The sequence below is a fragment of the Manis javanica genome, chromosome 3 (genome assembly GCF_040802235.1).
Source record: "Manis javanica isolate MJ-LG chromosome 3, MJ_LKY, whole genome shotgun sequence".
In the NCBI taxonomy this organism is placed as follows: Eukaryota; Metazoa; Chordata; class Mammalia; order Pholidota; family Manidae; genus Manis; species Manis javanica.
The window spans coordinates 154,602,557-154,626,781 of NC_133158.1; the positions used below are offsets into that span (position 1 = coordinate 154,602,557).

Genomic DNA, 24,225 nt, shown 5'->3' on the forward strand with positions numbered 1-24,225 from the left:
ATGAAGTAGGTCTAGGATGGGGCTCAGGAATCATCACAGTTTTGAAACATTTCATAGGTGCCTGGGTGAGTGTGATGATCAGCCATGTTTGATAACCAATGACCTACACTGACTTGAAACACCCTGTGTGTGCGTGTGTGTGTTTGTGTATTCATGTGTGTGTGTGTGTATGCATGCATGTGTGTGTATTTATAGTTTCCTTGATGAGATCGTCAGTGCTTATCTGCCTGCCTTTCTTCCTTCTGCCTGTTAGTCCCAGATGTGACTGTGATCTCACAGTTCTCGTCATAATGAGGGAAAAATCACAGCGTGTAAGTTGTGGTCTTCAGTACCTAGACCCTGGAGGCCGGTGCTCAGTAGGTGATTGTTAACAGCTTCACTGATGACTAGGAGGAATCTAGTTTTCAGTGGCCTCACCTGCCCAGTACAGCCTATCAATCAGCCTCGTCATACAGGGGTGGGCCTCTGGCTTGTACCCCCCTCTGAGATCCTCTGAATGTACATCAGTCATGTTGACAATTCCACAGGCCTCTTTGCTTTGCTCCTGGGAGACTTCAGAATGTGTTAGATGATTGATTGCCTTTCAACAGTCCTTTCACAGATGGGGAAATTCAGATTTAGAAAGTAACTTTGCCAGGATCCCCTAGTGGGTATGTGGGGCATTGGGATTTGAATTCAAATCAACAGCATGGACTTGACTCCTTATTAGTACCTGACTTATAAAACCTAAGTTAATGTCTTAATATAACACATAGTATTAATAAAACCTATTACCTTAATCCTGGGCCATGGGCTAACAAAATTATTACCCAAATCACTTTTTAAAACATACTGGTTTTTTGTTTGATCAGAGGAAGCATTTGTAGAAAAGATGAAAAGAGGGTGTTATTCATTCAATCTTTGGCCCCTCCCTATCAAAACAAACTTTATTATATTACCTCTGAATTATTATTTTAATTTAGTATACAAAAGGAAAACTTGCAAATGGTAACAGGTTTAAAAGACTAGTTGTAAGTAATTCAAACATGTTAGCCAAAAAGACACTAAGTAAAAATTATTTAGGATACATCAGTCATTCTCTTTTCCCATAAACATGGAAAAAAAATTGGTCTTAGTTTCTCATTCTAAACATGCTTTCCTCCTTTGAATTATATAGGACTTACAAGGATATAAACATCTCTATATACAAACAAGCGGTGTGGCAGTACATATGATTTTGCACATTTTTCATTCTTAAGGAAGAAATTATGAAAAATTTGCTTGGAACATGCTCTTCAATTCTAAAAAGAAGCTAATTTGAAAGATTTATCAATCTAACTTAAGTGGCTAAACTATTTTTTATTTGTTAGTAACATAAAATTCTAGATTGAGCTAAGCTGTTCAGAAAGGAGGAGGAATAACTGCCCTCCCTCAGCTTTGTGAGTTAGGAAGCAGACAGGAACTGACAACCCCAAAAAGAGGAGAATAAACTCAATGTCTCTTCCTATACGCTGTCGCTGTCCAGTTAGAGCAGCTCATCACAGAGGTTTAAACTGGTCCATCTCCCTAGAAGGTAGAAAAAGTTAATTATCACATCATTCTTTGATTTGTTTCTTCACCCTTCCTTTTCCCTCCCCATCACCCTCTTATTCCCAATTACTTTTGCCCCTTATTAGTTACCTATTGAATATTTTGTGTATTTTTCTGACTTTGTTTCAGGGCTTTAATCTGTCACTTACCTGTGTTTAGTCGTGGGAGTTGAAGCTTTGTTTTATTTGACATCACTTATTATTACAAATAATTTTGATAAGAGGCACAGAGAGCCCAAGGTATGCAGCAAAGCCATAGCTAATTAGCAGAGGAGCAGGGACCTGAACCTGGGCAAGATGAGCCCAGAGACTGTGCTCTTTCCCTCAAAACTACACTGCCACACCAATTTTCATACTCCCAGGAAATAATAACTAATACAATGTGCTGAGCCTTCTAATTGCTGAAATGGATGCATATTTATCAGTCCAAGTTAGACACTCAGTCAGCAACCTTAGGAAGTAAGTTTAATAACCACATTTTATAGACAGAGAAGCAGTGGAGGGCACCTACGTGGTCAAGACCACAAAGCTGGCATCCAACCCAGGTCTGTTAACTTGTATTTTATGGCCCGTTTCCATTTATTACCTCATTTAAGGACTGTGCCAGGCTCAGGAACCTCTCATTAAATATTTTCTGCCTGAATGGATTGACGTTGATCTGCACACTTTCTGTAGTTTGGCAAAAGGCGGTTGGGCCAACTAAGACTGTGAGAAGTTAGGCAGCTCGCTTGGGTCGCAGACCGAGGCCAAGAGTCTGGCTTCCCACAGTGTCCCGCCGCGGGAGGGGTGCTGACCCCTGTATGAGAGGCAAGCTGCCTACAAGAAAGGAACCCTCAGCAGACTGATTTTGTTTTTAATGCAGCTCTCATGTACACTGAAGTACTCAGTACTGAAATTTCGTGATGTCTACAAACTACTTTCCAATGGTTGAGAGAGAGAGCAAATATTAACAATTTGTGGATCTAGGTGGAAACATGTAGGCATTCAATATACTGTTCTTTTAAATGTTATATAGGTTTGAAGTTTTCCAAATAAAAAGTTGGAGAACAAGGAAGAAGGAAGGAAAGCGAAATGAAAGCAATAAAAAAGAAACTCTGGGAGGATATATAAGAAATTATGGAAACTTCCGCGAGTGGAGAGCTGGGGAAATGGATGAACAGAAGACCAGGGCAGGATGCAGATTTTCCAACTAAATACGCTTCTATTTCTGTGTGCATACTCATATACACACCGAATTTTTGAAGTATAGGCATATAACGCTTGTTAGAAATTTTAAAAAAATTATTTGAATCATTTGAGATTGGAGCATGTTATATTATATAGGTTGACCTTTACTTATATTTATTTACATAATTCCCCAATTAGGGAACTCTTGAGTTCTGTTAAATTTTTTTCCTCATACATTAGTGTTTTTCAATAACTGTGTGTGTGTGTATGAATAATTGCCTGATCTAGTTTGGTTGTTAGTTGAAAAAAATCACATTTTCTTACAGCCCATAGGTTTGCTTTTTTTTTATATTGCTGTTGATAATTTACAATCATGTTTGGAGACTAAGTCCTCAGTGATTTCCTTTGTTTTTTTTTTCTACCCACTTAGGAACTATTTCTCTCTTCTATATCAGGAATATCATTAAAATACAGGTTTTGCACTAGTATGTTTGTTCTTTTCCAGGAAAAAGAAAATATTCTGAAGCATGTTCATAGGTTGCTTGGGAAGTTTGACCTATTGTCTAGATCTACTTAGGAAATAGTGAGAACATTTTGGGCCAGACCACATGTCATTGTTGACAATATGTGCATAAGACAAATGCCCACTTCTAGGGACCTTCACATAAACATTATTGTACTCTTCTGTGTGTATATGGAGTCCTTTGCCTCACATTCACAGTCACTGGGTGTGAGACTGGAAGCTTTGGCCATCTTCAGCCTGGGTGTGTGAACATGCACAGAGAGCAGAACTGGGTTCCAGTGATACAATGTCACTGTCTCCCTGAGCTGATAGGGACCGTGGCCTGGACTTCCCAGCCTGCCTCTGGTTCTCTGCAGCTGCTACCTAGTGCTGGTAGTCTGACGTGGCCTCCTGCATGCTGAGAAGAAAGGACAAAGACTCCACTTACCCCGCAGCAGCCACAACACTGGCAGTCTCCACACAGGGTTCCCAGGAGGCCGTTGACCACCTGGATGGCACAGAGAAGCATCTGGATCACTCCTATGACCAGCAGGATGGAGAAGAGGGTCAGATTCCAGGGAACCACATTGACAGGATCCCGGCACTTGACCCATAAGGCTTCATCGTTGAGGTAATCCCTGTCGGGGACGTGAAGAAGAAAGGGAACATTTGTAGAAAGTGTACAATACCCTAGAGTAGAAAGTCTCCATAATGATCTTGTTAAAGCATTATTTTCCATCCAAAATGAAAGCTCCATACGAAAAATATCCCATAACAACACTTTAAAATACAAACCTAACATCTTTATTGAGTACATACTATGTGCCAGACCCTGTTCTATGTATTTCCCAAATTTTCACTTGTTTATTTCTCATAGAAACCTTATAGTTCTTTTTTTCTATTTCACAACTAAGGGCATTAAGGCACAGAGATGTTAAGTGATCCCAAGGTCACACAGCTACTAAGTGACAGAGTGATTTTGTGAGCTGACCAAGGAGATGGGTAAATCCAGTATCTATTATGGGGCCAGGAAAATGAATCTCCATGAGTAGAATCTCTCAAATGTTCTTGGGCTTTTTCCTATCTATTGCCATCAGGGAACATTTGGACCCTTGACAAATTATCTGTCAAGTCTAGTGACCATCTGAAGTTATGTACACTACAATTGGGTCATATACTTAAAGGGAAGAGCTAGATTTCTTTAAGACCTGATGCTAGCCAAATTGTGAATTTTGTCCAGTTAGAGCAGCTCTAACTGTGAATTTGACTTGGCTGTATTTTGGTTAACATGTAGGGATTCCACATACAAAAGATTTAATTAACTAAAAGGAAGACATAATCTGCTGCCTTAATACACATGTAACAAAAACTATGAAATAAGAGAAACTGCAATATGTTTATTAAATGTACATATCAGGAGTCCACTGCAACATAAATTCATTGTGCCTCAAAGGAGAAATGTCAAGTATGCTATCTTTAAGACAAAAATGAGAGTGAAGTGGGTAAATTCTGTTTTTATATTATTATATAATTTCTTCTCACGTTCTTAGGGCCACAGATCGGTCTCTCCATCTTCTTTAGGCATCCACTATCCTTTCAAGGCCTCGATGGGAAACTTGCCATCTGGTTACTAAATTAACATCCACATTATTGTTTCAGATTTTTTTGGTAACCCCTGTTTTTGATGAATTCTCAAGGGAATCAGTACACATGTATTTTAAGTACATTCTGTATTAAGATTCTGAAATATATTTGAAATGATGGAAGATGCCCTGGGGTTTAATAGAAAAGAAGGAATAAAGAAGCAAATTTTGCTCTTGATTTAAAAATAAAACACTTTATATTATTGATTCACCTTTCTGTAAGAGCACAGATTCTAGCTGCTCACTACTTGTATGCCTTGTGTACTTGTCTGTGAACTGGGAGTAACATTATCTATCAAATCATAGGGTTATTACAAGGATTAAGTGAGTTAATACAAGTAACGTGCTTAGCACAGGGTCTAGCATAAGATTATTATTATTTTATTTAATGTGAGCAATCTGGTCTAAAGGAAAAGCCTGATATTTTGGATTCAGAAGGATCTGGATGTACAGTCCCGAAGAGAACATCCTAGCTGTTTTACTCATACAGGTTATTTTCCCTCCCCCTCTTAGCACCCATTGCTGAGAACAACCTCACAATCGTGAGAATTCACTGCAATAACACACCTTATGGAGTACATACAACTTCTTTTCAGTACTTACTATTTATTAAACACTCATCTTTGTGTTCTGCATGTTTCCATGTAGTTTTGTCATTATATAATTTCTAAACTTGATGCATATATAGAAAGACGAGATTTTCCTGGCACATTTTCTAAAGAAAAATTCTCAGATGAAATAATTGGCAGTCTCCATCTTCTGAATAGTTTGTGCAGACATGAGACAACAGCACCTCTTCATGGTGAGATTGGTGAAATGCTCACAGAGAACTTGGGAGCAAGGATTGAGTTCGGGTGTGTGGAGATACCTTCTCAGAACACCTCCACTCCTGCAGATGCCTCAATCCCCACACACCACCCTGGAGAGCCATTCCAGACCCTTCTCTCTCCACAAACTCTCACAACTCCAGGTGAGAGGGCACCCTAGTTATTCATGGCCCAAGTAGCTAATCACGTTTCCACATTCTATGAGGCAACAGACTGAGCGGCCATGTACGTCCACTTCACTGGAGTTTCAGAGCATCCCCTTATTGTGAAGGGCATTTGCACTTGAGCTGCAGTAATTCCATCCCCATCAGAGAAGAAGGCCATGGATTTCATGAAACTCACTTCTTGCCAGCAACAAAGGCAGCAGAAGGAAGGTGCAGGGGGGCCACAAAGCTTTGCCTGGCCCTCTGCCCAGCTAGTTCTGGGGCCACCCACTCCGGGACAGACTCTCTGGTGCCTCTCCTGCCCTCAGCTGGCTTTAGTGCCCCTTCTGCACTTCCCAGCAAGTTGGTACAGAGCACATAGGCCCCTGTGCTGCCAAAGTCTGTCCATATGTCTGTGTTCTCTTCAGGACCATACACCTCAAGGGCAGAGGCTTTGCCTGCTGTCTCTGTCCCCTGTTCCAGGGCAAGGAGTGTTCAGGAATTAACAGCAGGTATCATGTACTGGTCCTGCCCACGTGCTGTGCCCTGAGCTAGCTGCTTTACATAATCCTTCCCAATCCTACAAGGAGGTGCTACTTTACTTGAACAATGCCCCGCACAGAGTAGCCTCCAGGAGATATTCACTGAATGAATGAACTTAGACCCATTCACCCATGAAAACATTGAGGTTACTAACTGCAAGTACCTAGATTTGATCTTTGGTCTGACTCCAAACCTAATGCTCTTAACCTTTACACAGACTCCCTCTATTTGAATAATTATATCCTTTTAGTACATTTGAAATATCATATGTTTTTGAAATTTGACTTACACAATACATCTATAATAATATGTCAATCAAGGTTTATCTATACCATGATAAAGAGATTATTCTCTTGCAACCTTCATGTGACTGATTGAAAGATTAGTATTAAATCACAAAATCATTTTACAAGCAGGGCATCTTAGAAATTCTAATGCATGATAGTGAATTCCATTCACAGTAATGAGTTATGTTCATAAAAATGAATAAATAAGGCTGACGTTTAGCAAGCAGTAGGTGGCAGTAATTTTGCCATGTGCTTCATGCACATCGTGATCTCATTCTCACCTGAACCTGCGAGGTAGATCTTGCTATTACCCTTACTTGACAGAGGAAGAGCTGAGAGGTGAATACATCACAAAGATCACACCACTGGTGTGGGCAGAGGTGTGACTGGACCCTAAGTCCATCAGGCCAAGGGCAAAGCCAGTCCTTAGCATCTGTGCTTCATGCTTCATGAAGGCTGGGAACCATGGCGCAATCCCATCTCACCCTGTTGGCGACATGGCTCTCAGTTCTAGGGACTGTGTTCATAAGCAGCTCATGCGGTTCTTGCAATAAGTAGTCTTTGAGGTGCAAATGCAGTTGGTCCTAATGGGAAGTCCAGGTGGAGCACTTACTGCCTGCAGCTGTGTCTTGGTGTGGGGGTGCTCTCCTCAACACCAGACTCCTCCCTGGGGAGCCAGCGCGGGCTGCAGCTGGACCTGGGAGCGCTGTGCAAGGCTATGATCCCGTCCTGCCCACCCCCACTGCTGCATGTCCCTGGTCCTTCCTCTGCCTCTCCCTCCCACAGCTGTCGTCATGCCCTGTGCGGGCTGCTTCCCTTTTCAGCAGTTTCAGAGTCAAGGGAGAGGCAGCCGACTGGCTCGGAGAGGATGGCCTTGGATGGGAGGTCCTGCTTCAAAGGGAGCCAAGGGGGCGGATCTCAAAACGTCCCACGTTTCTTTTTCCTTCTAGGCTGCTTCATTAGTGGTTCTCAGGACAGAAAAGTGTTAACTGTCTTTGCTCTTTTAATACGATTTCCAACAGACCTTTCTGAGGAAAACAGTACTCAATTCTATGGCACTGAGCACCCTGGATTTTGTGCCCTAAACTGGAAATCTCAGAGTCGCCTGAATGACCCTCCCCCTTTCTCCTCATGCCTAGTCCTGATGACTCCATGTCGGATAGTCTCTGAAATGTGTGTCCTTCTTAGCAGTCTGCTTCTCCCAAGCCCACTGCCTTGCAGATGCTCACGATCTTATCTGGACTAGCTCTCCAATCTCCTACTTTTCTCTCTCCCCGGTTGCTGAGCACATTTTTTTGTCCTCTACATCGCTACCACTGTGATCGTCCTGGAAATCCCAAGTGGTCGTGGCATGCCCGGTGGTCCCTGATGTCCGAAGGTCTGGCCTGCCTCTCAGTCACAGCCCCTCACCTGGGGACCCCTGCTGCTCCTCTCTCCAAGTTCACCCTGCGCTTGAGGCTGCGCTGCTCACTGACTTTCTCTGAGCGTGTTGGGCCTTTTGGTGCGTGCCTCGGGACTTGCTCACCTCTCTGCCTGAAGCGTGCTCCCCCTCCTGCCCGGGGAGGCGCACTTCTGCTCATCTGCCACCACCAGCACATGTCCCTGCCGAGGGGTTTCCCTGCCCTCCTCCGTTCTGTCCTTCTCTGTGCTCTGAGGGTCCCCTCAACAGCGGTGGCATCATCCGGGCAAGGACCCTGTCTAGCCTTCTTGGCTCCACGTTTGGGTCAGGCTTCGGCACAAAGTAGGTACTAGCCATGTTTTTGTTTATTTTTAATTATTCTTCTACTACTTACTAGCTGTGTAGCCCTGGACAAATGAACCTTTTGGAATTTCATTTTCCTATTTTAGGGATAAGAATTCTTCTCAGATTTATGAGGAGGATTAGGTGAGATAATGCATGCGAAACCACTTAGCCCTTCATCATTAAGAAAGAGAAGGAGATGAAGGAAGAGGGGAAGGAAGACGCAGCAGCAGGAACAGTGGCCGCCCCTGCAGGTGGCGATGAGGACGGGGTGACAGCTGTCCTCTGTCCTTCTGCTTGGGCTCAGACATGTGATGAATCCTTCCTACTCACTACACGGCTGTGTATCTGTGGCCGGTTTGCAGCTACAATGACAACGGCCGAAATGCTTATACACTGGGATCCAGTGGGTAACAAAAGTTCACGGAATTGTAAAAAGAGTGGAGACAGAGGCCCCTCAGCTCGGCTAGATGGAATTTATAAAAAAGCAGATAATGATCAACATAAATTGTGTTTCGGAAAGAGCACTGTGTCTTGGAGTCAGAAAACTAGGACTCAAGCTCCAGTCATTAATGAAAGAGCATTCCTTCGGGCAAGTCGCTTGTCCTCTCTGGGCCTCGGCTGTCTTACTTCTGAAGGAGAATTACTTGCTGCACAAGCCTCTGGTAAGGCTCAAATGAAACACGGTGGGTGAAAGCACTCTGTTAACTGGAAAACACCAGGCAACACAGGCTTCAATTATTGTTATAAGAAACTCAAGATGAACCTCCATAGGCTGAGGGAAGGTAGGAGCCGGTGGTGGGAGACGACGTCTTGAAGGAATGTGAGTTTGTCTCAGAAGATAGGATGCCAATGGAGGGGGCAGCGGAGTGCTGAGGACAGCCCTCCAGGTGGCAAGGGGCTGCAGTGAGGCACACCCACCTGGACCCATCCTCCTGAAAGCCCTTCCTGTACTGGTTGTGCCACAGTTCACACCTTGCACAGAGAGCACACTTGTCCCCTATGTGGGACTAAATTCTAAAGGCAGCACATGAGGGAAAAAACAATCGCTGCTCAAAGTTACACTTAAATACCTTACAAGTCACCTGCAAAATATAGTATACCTGGTTTTGTAAGAAAGCCCTACTCAGTGCTCTTTGATCATATTATAGTTAGAAGCCACTGTGCAGATGTCTAGGTGGTCAAACCTTTTTCCCCAGCAGCTGTCAAAGCCATGCAGTGAACAGAGGGGGTGGGGAGTTCTGCCATGCTCCCACTTGCCTGCAAAGCTGGCTCAATTCTATTGCTATTCTTCAGCCTTTCTAATCTGATACCAGTTAATGGCTGGGTGAGTTGTTGAGAGAAGTGGATAAAATAACATATATGGAAGTATCTTCCACAGAGTAATGTGCAATAAATGGCTAGAATGGAAATGAAAATTTGCTTCATCAGAAGGATAAACAGAGTGCTTTGCAAAGTGGTATCCTCTCCTTCTCCCAAGTTGGCATTTCGTGAAGTGGCCCACAGACTAGCAGTCAGTCTCCTAACCTTGGGTATTGGTGCCATTCCATCCCAAGCAGGGCGTGAGTGTGCCTGGGGTGGCTCTTAGACCTCATGTCACAACATAGGACACCATTGTCCTGCTGAGGAGTGGTACTTAGCTTCTGTGGCATTTCTTCCTCCTTTGTGATGGACATGGATTTATTCTAACTGACTTTAAGTTCATCAAGGGTGCTACCATTCACATAAGAGAAAATAGAAAAATATGTTTAGTAATGCACTGATGCTGTTGATGGAAATATGAAGAGAAGGGTCCTTGAAAGAAGATATAATCTGTGGCTTCACAGACACACCCCAACGTGGGAGAGAGTGAGCCATCCAAAGAACCTGAGGAGACGGGTCTGCCTTCTAGTGTCTGATTTCTATGGTCACATAAGCCAACCCCATAGCAAGAGGGCCCAAGCGGTGTCTGGTAAGATGAAAGCTGCCAGGGAGCAAAAAGGCTGCAGTGAGACACACCCCATAAAATCAATACCTGTGGGAATCTCTGCAGGTGATATGAGGATGTTAGAGAACTTACTTAACTACAGAGTGTGTTGGGGGTATTTGACATGAAACACTTATGAGCTGACTGAGAACCTTCATATCATATCAGAACATATCATAACAGAATCAGAACCTTCCATCTCCACCATCTGAAGCCTGCTCTTGAGGTTCTTTGGGCTATCACTGTAAATTAATAAATAGGGGTGTGAGTTAATAAATTAGTGTCTCACATGGAGCCATCCTCCATGTATAGGGGGACCCAACAAACATCTCTCCTGACCCCCTGCACATCCACGCCCTCCTGGAAGTTGGAATCTCATGCTGCACTGTCTAGTATACTGTCTGGGATGAGGGAGGTATCCAAGATCTGCGACATTCAACACAGTTTGCTACTAGACACATGCAGCTACTGAGTACTTGAAATATGCCTTGTGGGATTGAGGAATTTTTAACTTAATTTCACTTAAATGAATTTAACTTTAAATAGCTACATATGGCTACTACATTGGACAGTACAGTCTAGGGGCAGAAAGATGCATAATACAAAAAGATGAAGACTTGAAATCAGAAGGCATGGGTCTGAACCCTGCCTCTGCCCCCAACTAATGGTGTGACTTTTTATTAAGCCAAATTTATTAAGCCTGCTTTGGATTGTTGTGGAGATTAAATAATTATAAATTTTTGAGGAGAGGGACCAAAAAAGAGTTCTTTATCAACTATAAAGTACCATGAAAATATGAAGTATTATTTTAACGAGTTCCATTAACATGAACTCTTATGAAGAATCACCATTGCTTTCAGTGCCATTTTAAATTTGCCACTTAAGACATTGTTCAGTTGACCTCTTGGGGTATCAGTGAAAGCCTCTGAGCTCTGTTAGTAACTAATCCTCCTCTTTTTCTAGTGTAAGTTTTTCAATATTAGCTACTACTTTCTGTTTATTAACATTATAAGTTGCCTCATATGACTGCTAATAAATGTTTGATATGAGTAACAACACCACAAATCTTCTCTCAGGCCAGCTGAGGTGCCTTCTTTCAGTTATTTCTCCTGGTGTCTGTCAAGAATAATCAGAGGTGAGATCTTGTGCAACTTCACTTTACAACTCCTGCTCCACAACCTGCCTGGGACTTGTAAAATGAAGGTGACAAGACATGAGCAGTGTCTCCCCTGGGGAAGGTTACCTGGCCATTCCTCAGGGGTGACAGGTGGCCCCTGCAGGTATACCTTACCCGGAGTGGAAGGGGTAGCCCCACATGCCATTGTCCATGAGACATTTAGGACCTTTGTTGATTGAAACGGCTGAGATGACAAATGAGTAGCCAGCACCCAGAAATCCAATCACAGCAAATATTGTGGAAGTGAACATCTGAAAAAGGAGAGAGACAGTCAGGTCCTTCGGGTGGCCCAGAGGTGACAGTCAGCACAAACAACCAGCCTGCTTTTGAGCATGGTGACTCCAGGGAAGTTACAGGGTAGGAGCCAGTCTTTGTAAGGGACAGAGCCTATGGGGTCTCCTAAAATGAATTTTGGTGTCTCATGTCCCCCTTTTCATCCCATCACCATATCTTTTTCATGTACTCATTGATGACTGAAGGGTTCGTTATGGTTTGATAACTTAGAACCATGGTTCTAAACACCTTTAAGGATGGAATCTCCTCTACAGGGCTAATGTGGAAGGCCAGTTTATTACAGAATGAAAGAATCTTAGAATTAGAAATGATCTTAATTTCTGGTCCAATTATCTCTCTGAGGCTAAGTCACTCTGGTCTCATGTGTTGGGTTCTGTTTATGAAAAAGTGTGGAAGTCCAGAATCTCCCCTCAATGGTTCTAGTTACACTCCTTGAGGTCAAAAAGATTAAGTCCAATTTCTCTTCCATGTGGTAGCATCTTTTAAAATATCTGAGGTTGCTTTATATCTTCCATATTTTACATCTCTCCACCCCTTCCATCCTCTGAAAGTTTTCTCTTCTTTGAATTAAACAAGCCCAACAACTCCAGATCTTTTCAATATTTTGATATGACAGAGATTAATTAGTAAAAAATTGATTGTACTAGCATCTTTCTTTTTGTAATTATAAAATCAAAGTAGAATTATAGAATATGAAAGGCAGAAAGAATCCTGGAGCCCATCCAGACTAACTCTCTCTTACGGATGAAAAAAATTTGGCCCAGAGATGCAATGTCCACTTCTAAACAGTAATTAGGGAGTAACATGGACACATTAATAATTTTGGAAATAGAAATGGAAAATTATTACCTCTATTACTTTGGTGACAGTGCAAAGTACCAGAGTTTAAAGGTCAGCGGCCCAGGCTCAAATCTCAGCTTTGCTACTTTCCTCTGTGTGATGACTCTGCAAATTGGATATATCCCCAGAGTCCTAGTTTTCCCATCTACAAAATGGGCATGATAAAGCTTACCCAAATGGTCTGTTGTGAAAACTATATGTGATAACCTAAGTTAAATGGTAGGTATTCCCCCTTCCCCTTTGTGAATTACCCTCAGTCTTATCACAGTATATATTTGGGGGCAGAACAGGGTGGGGGTGGTATTTGGGGGTGGAGAAGGCCTGATGGTGCCCAGGAAATCAGAGTCTATGTAATGATGGAGTTCCACTTTAGCTGGTATTTGTTTTCATATCATATATAAATATATTTTTGGTGCAATTTTCCAAGGCTGAGCTTGGCCCCATGTCTTGTGAAGCCTTATCTGACTTCCCATGTAGAACTGACTGGTCCCTCCTGCATATATCCCATCCCCAGTACTCTGGACTGTATAAACTTCTATACAATGCAGTGTCTACAACACATTAATGCGTAGCTTTTTGTGTTTGTCTTCCCCAGCCAGAGCACAAGCTCCCTGCAGTCATGGGCAATGAATTATTTGAAGTTAGGTCATTGCTTCACCGCTACCACCACCTATACCATTTTTCTTTCTAGTTTTTCAAAGGCATTGTGTAACTACTTGTTGGATATTTTCAATCACTCAGGTTTCTTATCACTCATTACTTAGGCTTTTCCCATTAATTTTTGTGTCTAGGGTATCTTAAGTCCATTATCATCATTACATTTGTAAATATAATCTAGATCAGGAGTAAATGAAAATTTTAGCCAATTTATGTTAGAATAGGTGATCTCTTTTCCAAAGGATGTCTAGTTAAATAATTTTGGAAATTGCTGGATTATATAAAGTTAACTCTTTCACTCCTATTGTACTTTTAAGAATTTTTGTGATATGCTAAAGTGTATGGACCCCAAGAAGGGGATATACTATGTTTGCTAAAATATAAACTAAATTATTAGCTCTCAAATTATCTCTGAGAAGTGAGGGAATTGCCTTAGAGTTGAGTCCTTATTTCATCTGTCAGCAACAGAGTACTTTCTCAAATACTTTATTGTGAACAACCAAGTACTACGTGGGAAGACATTAGTCAGAAACAGGCCCATCTAATGTTAGCTGAAAGAATCGTTTAAAAATATTTTTCTTAACACAGACTTAGTAATTATTCTTGGAAAGCTGACCTCACAATTCCTAGCTCTGAATATTATAGTTAACAAGCCTTTTAGGGCACTCTAAAATGGGTACTCTTTGGGTTTACCATTGTAAGGATCATGAATAAAACCTGTAAGGGGAGTGTCTGAAACTGTCTTACATGAATTGATATCTGTGACCAAGGGAAATTGCCACTGACAGCATCCTCCGTGAATAGGATGCCAACTTCATGTGTGCCAACTTAAACGGAAGGAAATGGTCTGTGGGAAACTTTTGGTGGCTCAAAAACTGTCTTTGATAGTAGCAAAAACATTGATGTCAAAGAAGCATGAATACATTTAGCAATAAATGGGGGGAGTCATATTTCAAAATCAATATATTAAAATTATTTTATAGAATGTGATTAAAATGTTTGTATAGTAATGTTAGTCGAAGAGCTGTTTTTGCAACTTTTTTTGTGGGGAAAAAAAGAGATGGTTTGTAATCATTTTTGCCTTATATTTGGCTATATATGGTGATTTGCAGTTTTCCAATTTCATTGGAACCAACAATTGTTTTTCCCACATGTTCTTAACGAAAACATGCTATGGGAAATGCTGCTCCAATTTTTAGCGACAGCTTATCTGGCTAATTCTCTGTCTCTGAGTCACCTCCGTGTTCCAACTACCTTGCTGTTTGGTTAGACACAGCGGGTAATAACTCCATGAGTGACCAGAAAGTTCCAGTACAGCAATTGAAAGCTTACATTCAGCTCAGTTTCTTCTGTTACTCCTTGTCCTTTCAACACTAGGCTCAGTGGTCTGCAAACATTTGTTGATATGTGGTCTTTAGAGATGGATTGGGTTATCTTAGTGAAAAACAGATACTGTGGAGGAAGGGTCTCTCATATCTTTAAACTGGTTAGAAGTCTTCACACAGCAGAATTTCTACTAAATAAATGGTCAAACATTCTTATAATTATATTTTTGTAAAAAAGAAAATCTCAGAATCATCTAGTACAATCACCTCACTTTCTAACTAATAAAAATAGCTCCATTCAATGAAAGCCTTAGATGCATTATCTCATTTAATGCTCTCAACAAATCTGTGAGGTGGGTATTACTATCTACATTTTCTAGACAGGAAACTGAGACGACTAGAAATTCAGATGGTTGCTATAAGTGAAGCAAATAGTAAAGAGGTAGAATTGGGACCAATCCAGGGCCAAATGCTTCCAAGGCCCATGCTTAATCTTAACCTGTGGCTTTTTCAATCTAGAAGGTTACACATTCAAAAGGTGGCTGCTCTAGATTAAGAACCAAGGTCTTCTTCTCAGCCCAGTGTCCTATGCCCTCCACCCCCTCAAATACACCCTTGACACACAGCCCAGTAGCACCAGATATTCTGTTATTTATAAATTTCCCTATGAATGATATTGGTTCTCCCACAGAAATAGAACAACATCTAAGAAAAAAAATATTTTTGCCTACTTGACTTTCTGATCTTGAGTTCTAATTATTAGTCAAGAGTCATTAAGCTGCTGATTAATAATATGCAAGTAGCTAAAATTGCTGTAATGAAAAAGGAAAATTGTATTTCCAGGAAGTCAATTTGGGAGTTTGAGGAGACCTGGGTTCCACCCTGTCACATCACTGAGGCCCCTGCTTCTTCAGTCTCAGGTACCTGTGGTAAACAGAAGAAAGGCGGGTAGTTCTAGAAGATCCCTTCAGCTAAAACAAACCAGGATTTTAATATCCATTGGCTGGTTGTGAGAGGAGAAATCTGACTTGTGCAATTCCTGCTATGTGAGTGAGTAAAGGACTTTAGGTCACACTCCTGGAACATTTTAGCAGGCAAGTGTTTAAAGACACAAAAAGTAAGTGCAAATGCAAACATTTCTCATTTTAGGCAAGTCTAAGTAAATGAAAAACCAGGTTAACATAAAATACTAATGAGATGATCTTTGCCTTTACCAAAGAGTCCCCTTTGTAAGCTCCTTTAAATTAGCCCTGTCCAATGAAATGTAATACAAACCATATATGTCATTTAAAATTATATAATACTCACCATTAAAAAAGAAAAAAGAGCAGGTGAGGTTGATATTAATAATATATTTTCTTTAACTCAACATACACAAAACAATATCACTCAGCATATAATCAATATAAAAATTACTAATCAGATATTTTATGTTATTTTTTGAACTAATTCTTTGAAATCTGGCATTTTATACTTATGGTACATCTCAATTTAAATTAGTCACCTTCCACGTGCTCAATAGCCATATGTGGATAGTGGCTAGTGTATTGGACAGCATAGTCTAGGACATTGAAAAACTGATTTGGGGCAGTAAAAGTTAAAAAAAATGCATGGACGTGATCGGCTCTGAATTCATGATTACTGTTACTCTTAGGAGGAAGGGAAATGTGATAGAGAAGAGGAACACAATGACTCTCAACTGAATGGATAATGTTTTCTTTCCTTACAAAACTATTTGAAGAAAATATGGCACCAGGTTACAATTTCCTCAAGCTACAGGTTGTATTTTCAGTTTTTGTAATTCAATTTGAAATATCTCACTTTAAGTAAATAAAACAAACACCCTAAATAGATTTTCATAACTTTTCCAGAATGAATCAGCCATATGAAGCAAGGTACACTTTATGTCACTTGGCTTCGAGTTATTTCACATTTGAAAGCCCAATTCATGACTCAGAGATATTATCAGACTTAAACCAATATGGAATAATTAATTTATCATAGATTTCATGATACAAAGTTTTTCATGTTAAAAGAAAACTTACTGAGATCATGTTGCATATTTTAGGGAGTTGACACTCTCAGCTGGTGTTATTTAAAGTAAACAGGCAAAGGCCTGGAATATTTCTGGAAGGAAACACAAAAATCAGAAATAGTGTTAACCTCTAGGGAGAGGAGTTGCCAGACTCTGGAGTCAGGAATGTGAGGCTTCCTCCGTAGTTTTTGTATTGTGAACATAAGCTTCCTAGTCTAAGTGAATAAATAGCACAGAGGGACACTACTGTGTACTTGTCGCTGGCACGGGGTATAGGCAGATGGGTCTGGGTCTGAGTCCTGGCTCCTCCTTTATAACCTTGGAAAGTTAATCGAATATCTCCTTTTTTCTCTCCTGTAAAATAAGGCTCCATAATAAACCTACCTCAGGGAGGTCATAATATATGAGCTAGCCCAATCAGCAGTAAATAGGGAATCAATCAAAAGTACACATATCTAGAAAATCAGATAACCCCTAGGTGGGGAAGGCTGTTAGATAACACCCAGAAATTTAACCCAGAAATAGGATACCTAGAAATTGCTTTTGTCTGCTTCCAAGTTTTGGATAATTTCCTATGGCATTAACAAAGCACTTGATAAATGTCATTATTATATCCTAATATTATCATTCTCATGCACTCTTACTTTACACAGAAAGCATAAATCTGGGCAGAAAAAATAAATGTAAACAGGCTAACTTTCTTACAATTGCTCAGCACACGTTTTGCTCACAGTGCTACAGAAATGTGTGTTTATGTATATGCTGTAAATACTTCCCTTGAAATGGAAGATAAAAACGCTTTCTCATCAGACCCCTTGAATTCACCATTGTCAGCTTTAAGACTTCCCTCTCTGTTGGGATTGGAGGCATACGGTGTGGGGTGGGACCTCAGCTCTGTCATTGTCCCTGCTGTGTCCTTGGTCATGTGTGTACTTTTGTCAGCCCATCTACATGAGGAGGCACAGGGGCTGGGAAGGGAGGAAAAGTGGGTGGTTTGGGGACATGGTTTTTAGATTCTTGTGTAGTAGCAACATGTTGGGGAAAAACCCTGGTAGGCACGAAGGTTCCTCCTTAGAAAGTATTCTAAGAGATACAGAGGGATTACCTGAAGCTTTTCTTCCCTTACAATGTTAATGCCCTATATTTCTGTTTTTTCCAGGCTTTAGAAGGAGGTCGGTCTGGTGGGGTGGGGTGTGCTGGTCAGAAACTTAAGCTGCATGTGCCTCAGTTTCCCTATTTGTAAAACAGGAGTTTAATGACTGGCTGTAGCTCCAGGGCAATGGGGGCCAGGAATCTTTCTCCCAGCCCGGGTCAAATTACCTTTGAAACCAAAATCAGTCAAAGGGAGAAATAAAGTGGGAGAAACCCATTTATTGCTTACAAGCAGTCGTCCACTTCTGCTTGCCCGTGTCTCTAACCACCCACCTGCAATAAAGGGGCCTCACCAAACTTCTCTGGTCCACTCCCCTCACCCTTGTAACCACCTATTAATAGGGAGATGGACTACTTTTCTTCACCCCTTGGAAACACCTATTGACATGGAGGTACACTAGGGCCAGGCAAGAGATTCTGGAAATATTGCAATTCTACCCACACTAACTTACAGGGTTAGTATAAGAACTGAGCCCAGTGAAGTATGGAAATCCCCAGAAATCACTCCCAAGCATTCTGTTACTTCATTAATCTAACAAGTATTTATGGAGGATCTGTGTGTCCTCAGTACCCCAGGCACTTGGGACTATTCTCCTTTACCTGTACACTAATGCTTGCCACACCTTCCCCCAATCTTTGCAATGTCCTTATGAAAGGCAGCAATTGCCATGATCCCTTTTACAGCAGAGTTTTGAAGCATAAACACATTCAGTGAAGAAATAGGGTTATTTATTTCTTCTTTCAAAATAATCTATTTTTTCATAAGAACTGTCTTTCTTAAACCCCCCTCAAACTGGCTGTCATTCCAAGAGATGCAGAGGTAAAATGTCAGGGCTTTGGCTTCAGGAGGTGCTCGCTCCAGAAGTGCTCACACAGGAGGCGTCCCTAGGGGGCACTGCTGAGCTGGGCGCGGGAAGCAGTGTTGATTACAACGCACAGACTGGGTGACGGCCGACCGAGATCTTCCTTCTCAACAGGCCTGTCAGCCCTCTGGCCCTGCCTGTGGGTGGGGTGGGCCTTTATCTACCTGATATGATTTAAGCATGCTGAAATATCTGCCTGCCCCTAAATACCTCCTTTATCAATCTACCTGCAGTGCCATTATTAAAGACACTTCTTTGAGTCAAGACCAAGGTCTTCTAAAGGCTCTTACTAAAGCACATACTTAACATAAATGTGTTGATAAAATTAATTAGCTGTCCTATTGGACTTTGAGAGATCAATTTTTTTTTTAAAGGAATCGAGGGCTGGAGAGCTTGACTAGCCACAGATTAGCTGGTAGGAGACACTAAGAACCTCCAATGTGTGGGGAAGAGGCTGAGATACGAAAATAAACCTGTTTCAGAGCTTTGAAAAGCCCACCTTAAATGTATCCCTCCTCTCACAGATTTTTGCCCAGGGATCACTTTTTAAAAATCTGTCATTTACCTTATTTGTTTATTGAAGTAGAGTTGACATAGAATATTATATTGGTTTCAGGTATACACCATAGTGATCTGACAATTATATATATATTACAAAATACCATGGTAAATGTAGTTACCCATGTGTCACCACACAAAGTTATTACAATATTATTGATGAATATTCCCTATTCTGTACTTTTTATCCCTGTGATTTATTTATAATTCAGATGATTTACCCCTTCATGTATTTCACCTATTTGCCCTGCCACATACCTCAGTAACCACCAGTTTTCTTCTCTATATTTATGTGTCTATGTCTGTTTTGTTTTATTTTTTTAGATTTCCCATGTAAGTGAAATCATATGGTATTTGTCACTTTCTAAAACTGCTGGCTTCTGTCTTGCTATGTCCCCAAGGAGAGCTCACCTCCATTTTCTAGTTTCACCCTGAAACTATCAATTAGATAATCTCAAGATCTTTTTCCAGCTGATAGTCTTGCTTTATCTCTACAGCCCTCACATCCTGCTTCTATCATTCCTATATCCTATTTTATCACCCAAAGAAAGGAAAGAGAAGGACGCAGCTGACTTCTGGGGGATATTCCAGGAAGACAGCAAGGAAGAGACCAGAGAGAGAGGGAGAGGTCAGGAAATGAGAGTGAGCGAGACTGTGGAGATGTAGGATTTAGCCCAGCAGCCCTTGGCCTGCTCTGTTTCTGCCTCACAGGCCGTTCTACCTGCAGGATTTCTTAAGCACTGTTCCACAGAAGCCCGGTGTTCCTTAAGCACCTTGAGGGAAATGCAGTGAACCTTTGAAAAAGCATCCAAATCTTCAGCATTGTAGTAACGATAAAATTATGCCACAGCTTTTTCCTTCATCTCTGGCAAAATGTTTGTAAATACCTTTCCTTAAAAAAATGGTTATTGCTCGGTGCTCCAGAGCCTCCAGACATTAAGGAGACAGAGCCCTAAAGCAGGGGCATGAACTCAGTGGCCTTTAGGGGTGGGGCAGGAACCTGCGAACCCATCAGCATGCCTGTGCAGGCCATTGTACAAAAATGCAGGTCCCAGAGTGCTAGATTCACTTTTTACCTTTTGAAAAACTAGTAAGATATCTCTATATTTTTGTGAAATCTCTATTTTTAAACATTGGCAGTTGATTAACGAACAAACAAACCAAAATGAAGAAATCCTTGTGCTGGCCACCTGCAGTGTGCTGTCCCTGGTCCACAGCAGCTGTGCCGGGGGCCTCAGTCTCAGTGTGGCAGAGCTGGTTCTCGGTGGGCACTGCCGGAGTTTGAGGGAGTCCTCAGCCCACACCAGGGGCAGCTCCCACCTGCAGGGCCAGGGTGCCCACACAGGCAACTTGAATTGGGCAGATCAAATGTTTCAGATCGATCGACCCCACTGTGCTTGTATAAACATGACATTTTGCCTTCTTCTAGGCTTCATTTAAATCGAATTAACAGATAAGTTTAACATAATACTTTGAACATTATTTCAGTTCTCACTATGGTTATATCTAAACCTAAAAACAGTAAATGAACAAAAACCCTCATTGTATACTGGTTAACCTTCAGCCTTCTATTAAGCACCAAGGAATGAGCTGTTAGATTTCTAAGGAATAACTCCTTTTTTCCTTTCACCCAATTTCCTTAATTGCTAATTCTTTTTCAAATTCTTAGGTATCTCCAACTCTTTCCCCCAAAGTCCACAAGGTATAATGAGATTGCATTTCAAGGGAAAACGAGTTATATATTTCTTTCTTTCCTTTATAATTAATTATACACAAATATCATATGATATATAACATGCTACATAAGTTATCAAAAAATTGTGGTTAATTTTTACACCTTTTTGTAAATGATGATTTTAAATGTTTTTATAATAATCAGTGTTTACTTGGGATTCATGATGGTGTTAGGAAGAGGAGAACATCCTTGAGTGATCTTTAATCACACATGAAAATCATAATTGTATGTGCAGTGCACCAGCCTCAGCCCTTCATATATGCTCAAAACATATTTTTTATTGCATACAAGCAAATAATGATGAGAAAGAAATGTTAGAAATGATTGTTTCAGAATGAAAAGCTATACCCTCTGAGAAGTTAAAAATAAACCTGTATAGTTCATCATCTGTGTTCATGAATCTCTCAAATGGACAATTAAACTTCAGGAGATTAGAGCAGGAGCTGGCCTTATTTATCATCTAGCCAATAATTCCAGTTCAGCCTTCTTCATTTTTGCCACATCAAGGTACCTGAACTCAGTATTTTTCTCTAAGTCAGTTCTCTATTTTAATCATTTATATCACCAGTCTGAGTGAAGAACTAGTATCGTTAGCAACATACAGTATTGTTAAATTTTTAGTTAATGTTGGTTCATTCCCGGAGTCTAAGATGTGTTCTTCTTTTGTTAGAAAGATTCTGAAGGCTTAGAAATGGTAAAGCCTTGTTTCCATTGAAAGAAGATTTTTTTTCTTGATAGAAGCAAAAGAATTGAAGGAGGATTAAAGAGGGTTAAGCTTTCTATGTTATTGGAAGGTGTAGTACGTCTGTTTGTCCCATATTTGGGAAATTCTGATCTAGTCTAACTTCCCCATTTTCCAGATGAGCAAAGGGAGGCAGAGAGCTGAACAATAATTTACCAGTTGTAGAAACATGATACAGGCCCACATGACAGCATTCTTTACCCCACCCTGGAATGGTGATGCCTAATCTCTCTAGACAGATAAACTGAAGTCCCGAGGCAAAATCCAGGTAGAAGTGGGGAAGTGCTGGGCACTGAGGTAGTGAACCTGGCAGTGGTGCGGATGGGGCATTATGGAGGCTATGGGAGAGGGAGCTTACTTACCATCTGGTAGCCATTGCCAGGGAAGGGAAATGACTTGTCCAAGGTCTCAGGGCCTCTCAGTGGCAGAGGGAGAGGCACACCATCTCTGCCTTTCTAGCCTGCATTCTTTACATGCACTACTCCAGTCTTCCAGCTCTGATATCCCCGCCTGTTAGTCAAATCTAAAATGGTATTCATACTGTACATATGAGGGCATCGGCCTTAAAAATGTATTGCTATTGTTATTTGTCCCAGCAAGAATCCATCTTTCTCCCTGTGCAGCTGCCCCTGTGTCTTGCCTGGGGCTGGTAACTTGCCCGCATGCCCAGCCCAAGGAGCCAGCTCGCACGATTGTGACTCCGGCGGCCGCCACCACCCCGGGACTCACCGCGAATCGCTTCCCACAGCTCTCGTTGCCGCAGCACCCACAGCAGTCATTGTTCTTCAAGCCCAAGAACACCAGCGCAGGGAAGATCATCTGCCAGCAAGAGAAGCACCTCAGAGGGGGTCCTGCGTGGGAACGGCGACCCTGAGCTTGCCTGGCTGTGTGAGGAGCTGCACCGGGACGTGGGACTTGGGGGGCGCGGGCAGAGCAGCAACGAACAGGGCACAGCTGCTCAGTAGTATCAAGCTTTTAGGTTTCATTTGGCCTCGCTGCAATGAGGCAAGATTTCAGGATCTGACACCCTGAGTTTCCGTTTACATTGGTGGCATAGGGTAAGGATAAGAACATGTCCCCGAGTCTCATGAAAAGTGAATCTCTCTCTCTCTCTAAACTGGAGATTCTCAACCTCTATTAGCAATAAGGGGTTAATAAATCATTAGTGCAGGCGTGGAACAGACATCCATTGACACCTGCTTCTCTTGGTGGTTTTCGGTCAATTTGCTAGAAAGTGTGTGTCCAGCCCTCTCTCCACCCACCCCAGCACTATCTTGTTAGAATAAAGAAGTTATGTGGCCCTCAGTTTGGTCCATGGAATTCAACTGACCCATGAGAACAGCCAGCCCAAGCTTAAGGATTCGCCACTTAGTACACTTAGTGGACGTGCCCTTGTCAGGTCCTAAAGGAGAAAGGGGAAAACTGAGGCACTGGCTTTTTATCCTGGCATGCCTGGGCTCTTGCTAGCGACTAAGTATCTTCCCACACAGTAAGTACCCAGGTTTGAAAGGATGGGGTGAAAATCTCCTTCAGGGGGATTTTAAGGCTCCCCTACTCACCAAGACCCCGCTTCCTAATATTCCTCCGAAAAACCAGACCTCATCAGACAGGTAGTCGTTGTTGTCTATCACTTTTCCTCCAGGGAAAAATAGCAGGATGTTAGCCAAGAAGCCAAACACGGAGAGGGGAATGAGGGTGGCCCCCAGGCACTTGGCGCAGCCCCCGGTGCACATGCTGGGCAGGCGCAGTGCAGGTCCCCTCGCTACCTCCTTCACAGAATCTCTTAAAAGTTGTCCGTCAGAGCGTCACTGTAACCGTCCACAGTTCAGTCCGTATTTTGGAGCTGAGAAGCAACTCAGGTTGCGAACTGTGTCCTTGGACTTGATTCAGCCTCTCAAAAAGAGCAGAACCCCGATAGCGATGGGCATTTATGCATTCTCCCTGAGCTGGAGTCCTTGGTGGTTTTTTTTGCACCCCCATAAATGAGATTACCTTCGGAGCAATCATCTTGCCATGGAGACCAACAACCTCTGTTAATAATCCACCAGCACAGACAAGACACATTGCTGCAATCAAACACAGAGCTGGAACAAACAGGGCTTAGAACCACTGCACCTCTAATCTGACAATGCCCCTGCCCGGATGAGGAAATATTTCTCCCAGGCTCTTCATAGAGCGCTGTGTAATTGAGTTACATCCTAGCCAAAATCGTTATCCCCCAAGTACTTAATGGTCTACAAGAGCGTGTCTTTGTTTTTTCTGCTGAGAGCCTGGGATGCAAGAGATACCAAAAGAGCTCGTTTCCCTCAATACAAAAGTAACAATTTGATGGTCTAGTTGGGTGTCTCTGAGCTCCAGTCTATAGGAATTTTTAAAATAGATAAATTCAGAATAACTATTCATTTTATTGCCTAATACATTTCTGTACTTGTTACTCCATTAAGTCCTGTCTCCTTCCCT

The 24,225-nt window shown here is 41.8% G+C and overlaps 1 protein-coding gene across 1 annotated transcript; it reads right to left on the bottom strand.

Moving 5' to 3' along the window:
* Positions 1-908: 908 nt before the first annotated feature.
* Positions 909-23,749, bottom strand: TM4SF4 (transmembrane 4 L six family member 4). The gene is made up of 5 exons (XM_017657515.3): positions 23,325-23,749; positions 22,495-22,584; positions 11,679-11,815; positions 3,686-3,875; positions 909-1,545 (listed from the first exon to the last, which is right to left on the bottom strand). The coding sequence occupies exons 1-5, from the start codon at positions 23,496-23,498 to the stop codon at positions 1,528-1,530; spliced, it is 609 nt and encodes a 202-aa protein (XP_017513004.1). The 5' UTR covers positions 23,499-23,749; the 3' UTR covers positions 909-1,527.
* Between the last annotated feature and the right edge of the window lie 476 nt (positions 23,750-24,225).